The following is a 12,219-nucleotide window of genomic DNA, read 5'->3' on the forward strand; positions in this document are numbered from 1 at the left end:
TTTATCGTGTACAATAAAACTTCTTTTTGCTTTTCTTACGAAAGCCTACACTTCTTAAAGTAGGAGTAAGTAAAGTAAAGCAGGCATGGGGGGCAACAGATGGTTAAAATCAGTTTGCAAGAGGGAATCCCCTCTCTCTCTATTCCACTTTCGCATATTGTGACTCATATAGTGTTTTGCATTTTGCGTCATAGTTTCGTAATAAAAGAATTTAGACCGCGGATGCTTAAACCTATTCTCAGAACTCTTCGGTTTCTAAAAAATCCACCAGTAATTTAAAGGCTGAAATAAAATATGAGCGAATAAATAAAATCATTCACAGCGATTTCAAGCTTCTGATAATTGTTTCAGCAACATTACATTAAATTCATTTGATTAATATCTTTCATAGCATAAAATAAGAAAAAATTATGTGATTTAAAAGCATTTTTAAAATTATTATTTAACTATACTATTTTCTGTTTTTTTAAAAAATAATATCAAACATTCTAAATAAAAATGCAATTGATAAAACATTTTTGCATCTTGCAATAAGTGACTATTCCCCTTTTCATTCTTCCTAATAGAGCAAAATCTGCAAATAATGAAGGTTTCTGTTTACAGGGATGTATTTGACAAATTTCCCAGTTGTCGATAAGGCCCTTCTCTGCTGATTCTTTTAATAGATTGCGAGCATAATTTATTTAGCAAGGTTTATTTCTCTTTTGCGTAAAATATTTAGATTGTAAAAACAAGCAAAAACAATTAATTCTATGAATTTCATCTTTTCAGAAAAATAAAGTAATTAGAAAACGTCTTTGAATCTTAATGAAGGCTTATTTAAGAAATTTTTGAGTTGCTACACAGAACATTATAATTGATACTTATATTGTAGTACAGAATAATACAGATGGTATGATCATAACACACCGTACAGTTAGCTGTACGGTGTGTTATGATGAAAATTTGGGAAATTATAAAAATTCCTTTAATAGGTAAAAGCTATTTAACTAATAAGAGCTAATTTAACAATTTAAGGTTTGAAATTTCGTTTGATAGATATTATAATATGCAATTACCCTATTCAGCATAAACTGAAGTTTGTATCAATGTAAGTACAATTTTCTGTTGGGGTCTCTTTTATGCCGTCAACTACTCGGAGTTACCTTTCTTTAAGAAAAATTTTCATTGGTACAAAATTGGAAGAACAGGCAATGGGGCCACACCATCTAATCTATAGTTGTAAGAAGATACCGTGAAGAGGGTTTCTTAATTTTAGAGAATGAGAAAAGTGCACCTTAGGGCATGTGCTGGCCATTGAAGTTTAATCTAGTTCTCAACTGAAACAATGCTTCACGTAGTAATTTTAGTAATAGTTTCATCAAAGTGAATTCGTCCTGCACAGCTTCCAAGTAGATTGTTCTTCCAACGATAATCATGGCTGGCATGATTATTCATAGATAAATAAATAGAGATTCTTGTAAATATTGATAAACTTGAGTTATATTTGACTTAAAAGTCTGAAATTGGTTGGAGGAGAGGAAACAACGGAACCTCTAGCAACAGACTTGTCTCTGATGCGATAAATGGTCAGCTGCAAAAACGAGTAAAAATTAAGCACTGACTCTAATGTCTTGAGTACTTTCTGATTTTCTTAAAATGACAATTTTATTTGACCGTTATAAGATTCCTTTGCTTTTCATTTTACCACTTGCCTTTATAAAAAATATATCTGATTGAAAAAAAATATCCAAATAAGGTGTATTCTCGAATTATCCAGCATTATTTTTAAGTCAATCTGTGTGCACATCTGTTACAAGTTTAAGAGGAAACTACAGAAAAATTATCCAGTCGTAGTGACTATGGTCGCAGCATTTTTATATAAAATTATATATTCGGTATTTTAACATAGCGTTTTTAATAAATACATATGCAGTTTAAATCTATATTCTGAGCATCTTATTGGAATAGTAGAAGCTTTTATCATGTTTAGAAATATGTCTATCAATGTACATTTAGCTGTGTTTCAGTAGTAGCTGCATTTGCGCTCTTTAAATACAATGGTGCTTTTTCTGTTCTTTTTTTAGTTTTAGTTTGAATCAGAAATAATTTTTAGTTGCGACTCCGAAATAATTTAGTTTCCAAAATATGTTTATTTTTAGATTGTTTCAATTTTGTGCGAAATGCGTTCAAAGGAAATCTGACTGCCTGACCCTCCAGCTATTAAAATATAAGTGAATTATTCGACAATTTTAAAATAGAGCTAGATAATAAAATTTGGTACCCAGGTTTAGCATCTAAAATATAAATTCTTATAAAATTTTAAACTAAACATGTCAAAGGGTTGATCGTCTGTTGGTTTACTTTTGTGTTATGTCTAAGCGCCATAACTCACGAAAACGATGACTTAAATCAATGAAATTCATGTGATCTTATGAATGCAGCTGTGGTTCTGTGTCAAATCTTGCTTACAATCGGTTGGAAGGAAAGATGCCCAAAATACTTATTCTAAGTAAAAATATTAGATTTAAGACAAAAAAAAATCTATATTTCCTATCTAGTGTTCATCAATGCTATATAAAGCATTCGCAGCGTTACCCAAATTCCACAATTTTATGCAGAGACAGAGAGATAAGACCTTTATTGCAGGGTATGCGAGAAAATTTTGGAGAGATCAATCCCTCTGGTTTTTTTATTATTACTATTGATTCGAAAGAGGAGAGAAATCACTTACTTGTGATTCATTCCCTTTATTCATTTTAAAAAATTCATTACTCAGTCTTTAACTTATAATTCGTTATTGTGTATTTAACTGAATCTTCTTATCAATATTTTTTTATTTGAAATTCGTTACCAGGTAGCTTCACTTGCCGAGAATCAAAATGTAATTAAAACTAATTAAATGATAAATGAGTTCTTAAAACTTTAGAATAGTGTATTGTTGTCAAGAGCAAACAACTGTACTAAATTTAAAATTTTTAGAAAATCAGGAATTGAACGAAAAACTGATTACAAAATCCATCCTTACAAGCATGAAGCAAGTGAAGTTAAATATAAGTGATAAGGAAATTAATATTAACAGGACATTTCATCTGCAAATCATTCATAACGACAGACTTTCATATATTTCCAGTGAAAGAATTTTCCACTATCATAAATATTTATTTTTTGAATAAAATTAATATATTTTATAATATAAATGAGGGTAAAAGTAAAATATAAATAAAATTTACTTTTCCCAAAACTTTTATGAAATATTGATAGTAAACACCATAATCACCTATTAAATAAGGTTGCTTGATATTAATTCTAGCAGAATGATAATGGAAGTTCGAAATTAATGGCCGAGTATAAGCTATAAGTTCGAGATAAGATGCTTCACAATGGCTGTCAGAGCTGGAATGTTATTTATCATGAATGCTGTAGTTATTCATTATTAATGATGCGGTAAAATTGCTTTGGGCAGAAAGAGAATAGAATGTCGCGGCGATCCCGAATAAGTGATATAAAATGTAAGTAGCATTCGTTTGCAAATATTACGCTCTGGATTATTTATGTAGATGATTTACATATTATTTAATTGTTATGATTTTCTGCTATTAGCTGGGCATCTATTTTTTCGAAAATATTTTATCATATTTTTTACTTTTGCTATAATTATATGAGAAATGTCAGCATTTTCATATACCACAACAAAAGTAGTTTGCCGTCAATAAAACTATCACAATAATGGCAATTGGATGCTCCAATGTTAGCAAATATAATTATTATCTTTAAAAAAACTTACTTTCTAATTCAAATTTAATTTTAGGAGCTCTCTGAATTATTTTTATTATCAACTATTGGCCTTTGGAGGCCAGCTGGTTCTCCGGAAATATTGGCTATATTTAATTTCTGTTTAATCGTTTAGGTAATTTAATTTCAGTTAAATCAAAATTTCGCAAAATTGTTAAATATTAAAGTTAAGTTATTTTAATTTTTTACAAATACTCTGGTTGTTGTGTACTTGAACTTTTCTAGTAAAGACTAGTCTCATGATATCATAACTCAAATAACAGGCGCAACTATCTTCTAATTTTCGCGGTATTGCAACTTCACTTTTTTATTTGTTTTGTCAACTACACAAATATTAAATAAATTCCTTTTTCCTTCAACAATGGAAAAAATCACGCGATAAAATTTTATCGAAGCAACGATTTAAATTTCAGGGTAACAACATAATCCTTTGTTGAAAATTAGACAAAAAATAGTTTAAAAAATTTCCAAAATCTACATGAAAACTAAATAATAGCATTAAAAAATCAATTTTTCAAATTTTGAAAACTGTGTAAAATTCAATTTTGTGCAATAATATTTACGGATATTATGGTAGAAAAATGACAAAATTTTGTTTAATTTTTAAATAATTAAAATTTTAAAGAAAATTATTGCAGATTTTCAATATTTAAGATGTTTTTCTCCCCTAAATTTAGGTCTAAATCGCCTTAACACAACACACATACATATTTATTCCTATCATTAGTAGAGACAGATATAACTTCCAAAATATCCCTACAGAAACATTAGTGCAGCATTTTAAAATAATTAAAATTTTGTTTATAGTAATATAATTTTATTTTTATAATATTTTTTTCTTAAATTTCGCTGCTTTGAGAGACAATTAACTATTTATAATATATCTTTCTATAGTTGTAATAAATTTCAAATTATTACCATTGTATGATACCGTTTTACGGATCGTTAATATGATTTATATGATATATTTATATGATGTATAATATATGTATAATATGTTATATATATATGTATATATGTATATATCATATAATGTATATTTATATGATTAATATGATTTATATGATCTTTTAAATGATGTATAAAAAAATTTATAATCATTGAAAAATATTTTTTATATGGAAAATAAACAAACGTTTTTCTAAATTTGTTTATCAGTTTGTGAATGCGATAACTCAAAGACAAAGCAAGTTAGAAGAATGGAATTTGCTATGCAAATTTGAAATAACAATTATAGAGACAAATAAAAGTTTTGAACAAATAATACATTTGTAATAGTTAGAGTGGTTTTTGTAGCTGTAGAAAATATAAAGCTGAATCTAAATAAAATATTCATTTATTTACTAGAGTATAAAATTGCTGTCGACGTAGACATTGGAATTTGTTACCTTTACATGGAGAGTTTTTTTTTTATTTCCGGCATAAGAAAAAGAAAAACCCAAATGTTTTTTTTTTTTTTTTCTGCAAATGGATAAAATTTTAATAGAATGGGGTACAATTTTCTGCAATGGGTACAATTGATTTTAGAAATTACATATTCTGAAAAAAAAAAAACTTTCTTTTAGATGTATTGTTGCAACTAGGGATTGCAATACCGGACCAAAATTTCAATACCGGTATTCGGTATTTTTTAGATCTTAATACCGGGATACCGGTTTTAATGCCGGTATTAGAAAAAGAAAGAAAACGCAGGTGTTTCTTTGTTTTATTTGACAGTTTTATTAGAAAGGGTAAATATCACAAAAAATAATTTGTAACTTATAAATTATAACAGTATATAAAGAATTACAAAAAAGTAAAGGAACAACTTATTTATTTAAATTACAAAAAAAGTGTAAATATCACTATTCAGCCTGTGGTACTATTGCAAATTTTTGAAATGTGATCTTAAAAAACATAATGCATCCATTGTTGTCTCATTAAGCCTGAAAAGTAATTTTGTGTAAAAATTACCAGCTGTCGAAAACGCTCTTTCGGCATCTACGCTAGTTGGTGGTACTGTTAGCAATGTGCGATATACTTTTTCCAAATATTTACCTCTAAATCCCTCATCTTCAAATAAATCGATTTCTCGTCGGATGGTTTTGGATATAGCTGATTTCTGTATTGTATTTTGGTTCGTTGAAATTTTCTTATTTATCGCTAATTCTAATTTTTGTTCAAGAGACAATTCCTTTTCACTATCGATATTAGGGTTATCATAATCTTCGATAACTGAACAGAATTCTTTAGAATGTGGATAGGTTTGTGGGTAAAAAATTTTCAGAAAATTTACTATAAACTTAATCAGATTTGAATTGGTTATTTTCTTTTATTCTTTTTCATTTTCATTTTTAAAATCACTATAATTATGTAAATACCATAAGACATTTTCTATTTCGATATGCCTTTCTTCTGTGCGATTTTTCAATATAATATATAATCTTCAGATAGTGATGTGTGCTTTCTAGTGTGATGTGTGCTGTTAGGAGTAAACGGTTCCAACGTGTTTTAAAATCTAATATTAACATATATTCTGTTTTATTTTCAGTTAGTATGTATTTTAGTAATATGTCATCTTTTATAGGGAAACATTTAAATATCTTAACAATTTTTCGATCTTTATAAATTATAGGAAGCAATTCTTGATGGGTTAATATTTCATCCTCATTAGCAATATTTTCTTCAACAATTACATTGTCAATATCACTCTCACTCTTACTCTCTTCAAAATTGTAATCCGAAGTTCCTATATCCACAGTATTTGGATTCTTCTGTTCTTTATTTTTTTGTTATAATACATCTATTACTCCTACTTGAATTCCATGTGCATAGCACAACTGCTGATTTGCACCAATCAACTTTCCAACTTTTTTCATAACTGTTGCTCCATCAGTCATTATGGATACAATTTCTTCTTTCAGGGATAATCCATGTTTCGCTAATTTAGTTTTAAGGAATTAATTAAGCCATTCATTAGTTAATTAATTTCGCCCGTTAGGGAGACATAAAAACAAAAACGTATACTCCTTTGCTATGTTGGCGATCCCTGAACATATAGTGGAGGCAATTTTAAAAATTTCTAGTAAATGCCGAAAAACCGGTATTTAAACTTGTGAATACCGGTATTACGAAATTGTACAAATGGCTCAAAATACCGGTATTCGGTATCCCGGTATTGCAATCCCTAGTTGCAACCAAGTAATGAAGTTTATTACAATATGTTGTGGGAAAACAATCTACTGTATTTGGTTATCTAATGTTTTTTTTTTTTCTTTAAGCAGAAGGATGAAATTTGGTCATCCGTATTTCCAAACATTTGCGTTATATAATATCCAACTGCCATCAAAGACTTTATATGCATTTTTAATTCCAGAAAGTTATCAGTAATCGTTTATTTTGCATATTCAGATGTTCCGAAAGCTGGTGAAATATAACTCAGGAATTTCAATTATCTATGAAATACACTTTTATTTGTTTTTTTTTCTATGCATTTTACGGCTCTTTTCTGATATAAATGAAGTTTAATCTTTCCGTTCGTCTTATATCAGAAAAGGGCTGATATGAAGTTTAATCTTACGTTTTCCGCAAAACTTATTTTTTCGGTAATTATTTAATTACTGAAACAATAGTTGCCCAGTCCTGTTTGATGTTTCGTATCTGTCGAAAGTTTTTGAAAATGAAAGTAATCTACTGCACTGTTTGCAGAAGAGGCATAACTAGAATTTTTTGAAGCAAATGAAGAATATAATTTAAAAATACTGACACATCTGTCAAAAAAATTAATACAATGTATGTTTTTTTTATCCTTCTGAAAGTCATTTTAATATCTATCTTTAAAGAAATATTCTTTTAGGCTAGTGAAGCGATCATAAAGCCTGCTAAGAAAGTTGGCATTTGAGTTATATAGTTTTGTCAAAAGTATAACATCTTGAAAATAAATACAAGGTTTAAACATCTGTATATTTTGCAAATATGTACTTCTTTTAGCATTATATCTATAAAAAATGAGAGATATCCATTATGATAAGCATACTAATCTTGACAACAAAAATACTCAGGAAGATTAGAATTATATAATATTTAAGGATGTTAATTGATACTAATTAAGTTATTTGCAAAATTAGTCTTTGCTCTGTAACTTCAGAGCATGTCACCTGTTAAGAATTAAACTCGTTAGAGCTTTCTTATTGTACATTCAAAAATATGGTATATGGAATATATAAAGCATACGGACGCAGTAAAACTCTAGAAAAAAGGTCTTGATTCAGAGAATGGTGGTTGCCTTCAAAATAAATGACAGTGTTCTTAAAAAAATTTCCGAACTTTTTGGTCATTTAGAAATTTACTATCGCACATCAAAACTACAGACACTGCCCATCTTAGAAGGATGATGCCTAGAAGAATATGTAATTTTAGTTTATGTAAAGAGTAGTTTTATAATGAAGTTAATACAAACTCAATTTTTCTTCAAAAACAATAGCCATTTTTTAAAACAAATTAAAATTTCCGAAATAAAACTAGATGAAATAAATATACATAAAAATCATAATTTTAAAGAAATGGTTACTGAATTTTGAGAAGAAATACAAGATTTGTAATGTTAAGTTTCCATTTTTTCGTTACCTTTAGAGATGTAATTAATAGAATATAATAGTTTTTACTTTTAAACTGTAGAATAACCGAATAAGAACTTTTTATGAACTTTCAATTAACATGATTTGATTCATATTTGTAAAAATGGAGTTTTGCTTACGATTTTAAGCTCGCTTCTTGATGTGCTAGAATTTTTAAATTCTACACACTTGCGCATTCTTGATAGCTAACACTTTTTAAATATTTTCAGAATTTAACTATCGATTAATCGGTTAGTTTAATAAAAATTTGATGCTGCATTTGAGGATAATCGATTTCAAATTTTCATCATATTTATAATAATGAATTATAAGATTAAATCTAAAAAACATAAATAATAAAATTGATCGATTTTTTTTAATTGATTGATTTTTTTAGCTCAGATTACTTTTTAAATAAATGTAAATATTCTAATTATTTTTTATTAAGTTTATTCAAGTTTAAAGTAGTATGTCATAATTTTAAACATTTATTCAATTCAAATCTTGAAACTTAATTAATTTTAAGAAACAGAATTTGTTGAGGATACCAAATTGAGAACTTGTTGAGAAATTGAAGAACCAGTGAGTATAATTTCGGATATTTCTCTTCAATTCTAAGATATATAGTGTAATTTAGAAACGATAAGAATACTACCATTTCCAAAAGTTTTTCTTGAAGAGGAGGAAACTGTCGGAATTTAAAGATTGAATTACTTGGCAAGAATATGGACAACAAGGCACCTTCCCACACAAAGAATAAGGATGGACACAAAAGCTTTACATGGCAATGTATTTGACGATGTTTTTCATCAATATCAGAATCCACATTTTATTTTTTTTTGAATAACAATGACTTTATTTTTTAAATCTCCTTTATTAATATTTAAACATTAAAACTGCTTTGAAATTTATTTTTTGCAAATTAAATTGTTATAGTCGGCAGCTCTAGTTTATTTCTTAATGATGACTTTTTGTTTAACGAATTTATTCCTATAATCTCGTAATTCTTTCTGTCACCAGTTCCATAGAATACTTTGAAACATTTTTTCTGCAGTACATCAGCCTTCTTCCGGAAGGAAGCAATTTTCCAGTGAGGAAGTAATTTTCTCATCACCTGAAACTTTTGTTACATCACCTCCTAAAATACTTTTATATCCGCAACACTTTTTTGCAAACTTTTTTTTCACACGCCAGTTTCTATGGCTCTTCCTTGCTACCTAGATGTAATTTCATTCAACAATTGCATTGTTTCGCCTTCAACATTTCCGTATTCCGAGATTTCCGTTAATTAGATAAATGTTAGAAAAAAATGAACGATCACTGGATTACGTGTACGAAAAGATAAACTAAGTTGTGTAGTAAATAAATACTTATCTTGTCTTGCTATTTAATATGTAGAAATTTATATTGTTTTTCAGAATAAATAATTAGCATTAGCTCATTCCTTCAACAAATATCTATAATGTATAATTTCAAAAGAGGTTTACATCCTGAAGCAATTTTTAAAAAGCGTATAATTGTCAGATGATGAAAAAATTTCAAAATTTAAAATAATATCTCTCCTGAAGCATTATACAATTCATGGCTAATTTTATTTAGAAAACCTTGCTGCGTAGAGTATTTTAAAGGGAATTATTTTTACTTTTTAAATCTCATTATGTCAGAGCATTTTTTTTTTCTTCTAATTCTCTCTTTATCTTTCAGATCCTTCAATTGCAGGCCTCGTACTGTACCAGAGAGAATACTCTTATTCTTGCTATTAGCCGTCTGCACTTTGTGTGCCATTCTAGTGATACTCCTCTATAACCAAAAGAGCCCACCGCTACTGCGAGGTAGGCGGAACGGTACGGTATCCATGGACACATACTTTACCATTTATTTGCCTCTGCTGATTGCACCTCCTCACCAAGAACAAGTTTAACGATGAAAAGAAGGCATTCGTCAAATTTAAAAAAAGGAGTTATGCACTAATTAGATTCCATTCCGATTTCGATTTTCACATTGCATAATAAATTCATAATTAATATGCAGAGCATTTCCAACAAAAAAAAAAGCCAATGCGTTGTTTAATACTTATTTTTCAATATCTATAAATGAAAATTATATTAGGGAATAGTTAAAAACAGACAGGTCCTCGTTATTATTCGATTGAAACAATTTTTTAAACGTAATTTTTTTAAACAAGATCAACGAACAAATATCACATAGATTTTGGAATTTTTAAAAGGCTTTAGCTCCTTACAATTCAACAAAGTCATTAATTATTTAAAATTCGTTTTAATACATATAAATGACATAAAATAAAAGTTGTTATTACATAAAACCTGTCTTTTCGGGTTGTTTTTTCTATTCTAGATATTTGATTTTCGGAAAAAAATTTGCCTGGAGGCATTACCTTAAGATTTTCCAAATGAGTGATTAACCAGTTTAAGCGAAACCAGGTGAATATTATAAATCAACTGAGTTCTATTTAAGGTTTTAAAGATTCTTTTTCAACTAATGTTAAGTCTAGGAAACCGAGAAGAAAAGGAATTGTAAAACAATAAAATCTCCTGAAAAAAATGCCCAAATCCTTATGTTGTACTTATATATTTACGCCTTTGGGGGCGAATCGGCTAAACTTCAGTGAAAGTCCTTTATATAAAAGTAATTAGTTTTTAATTTTTTTCTAAGAATAATTATGTCACTAATTTTTAGAGAACACTCGCCAATTTACTTTTGAAGAGGAAAACGATTTGGTTTCCGGTAAATTAATTTTAAATATTCAGATTTTATTGATATCAATTCGTCGATAAGTATGTGAATTAACGTACTGCATAGCAGTTAATGCCTAACAATTTAGATTGTTGGACACAAAGAACATCTTCGAAAATATTTATTTGAAACGTTCTAAGGAAGTTTTTATTTATGCGTACAAGCATTTCAATATTTTTAATAGAGTTGAAAGCAAAAAGCGTAGTTGACTTTTCTAAACTAAATTTTTGATCCTCACATTTGATTTATTATTATTACTGCGGATTTAATTTTTAGTATCAATGTCTATTAAAAATTTAAACACTGATAATTTATTTCAGTAAAACACAGAGTAACAATCTAGTACTTGCAACATTTATTTACAAATATCTTATGTTTCCTATCAGTTTTATATGTTTAACTGTAATAAAGTGTGAGATATAGATTTAGAAATGAAGATAAATAAATGCTGAAGCAATAATTAAATTTCAATCGGGACAAATTTACATGCAATATGTCGTATATTTTAGGGTAACTAATTTCAATTTATATAAAATTTGAAGAAAAAAAATGCTTGTGGATTTGCAGTATACTTAATTAAGGATTTGATATAAATAAAATGCTGAATATCACGTATTAATAATGCTAAAACTATTCACCAAAACTGCAATCGCTGATGAATATTGCACTCATTAAAAATGCACGCAATACTATTTTTTGCATACTTTTTCGACCTATTAGCTTTCAATATGTATTGCACACTTATATTGCTAATATCTGTCTCAAAAAATATTTTTCAGCAAACTTCTGGGCTGACATTACTGATTTTGCAAAAATCATAACTAGAAGGAAAATTTGCTGTAGCTATACAATGTCTTCCGGATCTTATCTGTCGTACTCGATGAATGGCATTATGCAGCACTATCACATGTCAAATAGTAATGTTAGTGTGTTGAAAAAGAGTATTGAAACTGGATGAGAAAACGCTGCAATGCTATAATAATAATGTAATTCAACTTTGAGAGCAATTAGCAGAACAATAAGTCCAAAAAGCTGAGTAAAGTATAACGAAGTTTTGTTCTATACAAAATCACAGCATCACAGCATAAAATCACAT

The 12,219-nt window shown here is 28.1% G+C and overlaps 1 protein-coding gene across 2 annotated transcripts in view; it reads left to right on the plus strand.

The window, feature by feature from the left end:
* The window catches only part of LOC129967039 (neprilysin-4-like), a 74,076-nt gene that overhangs the window by 30,640 nt on the left and 31,217 nt on the right, over nucleotides 1-12,219 (plus strand). Inside the window, exon 3 of one of the 2 annotated variants that reach the window (XM_056081677.1) lies at nucleotides 10,074-10,213. In XM_056081677.1, coding sequence (XP_055937652.1) covers nucleotides 10,074-10,213 — 140 coding nt within the window. The remainder of the gene's footprint in view (nucleotides 1-10,073; nucleotides 10,214-12,219) is intronic. The other variant, XM_056081678.1, reaches the window with a different exon arrangement.

The sequence above is a fragment of the Argiope bruennichi genome, chromosome 4 (genome assembly GCF_947563725.1).
Source record: "Argiope bruennichi chromosome 4, qqArgBrue1.1, whole genome shotgun sequence".
Taxonomy (NCBI): Eukaryota; Metazoa; Arthropoda; class Arachnida; order Araneae; family Araneidae; genus Argiope; species Argiope bruennichi.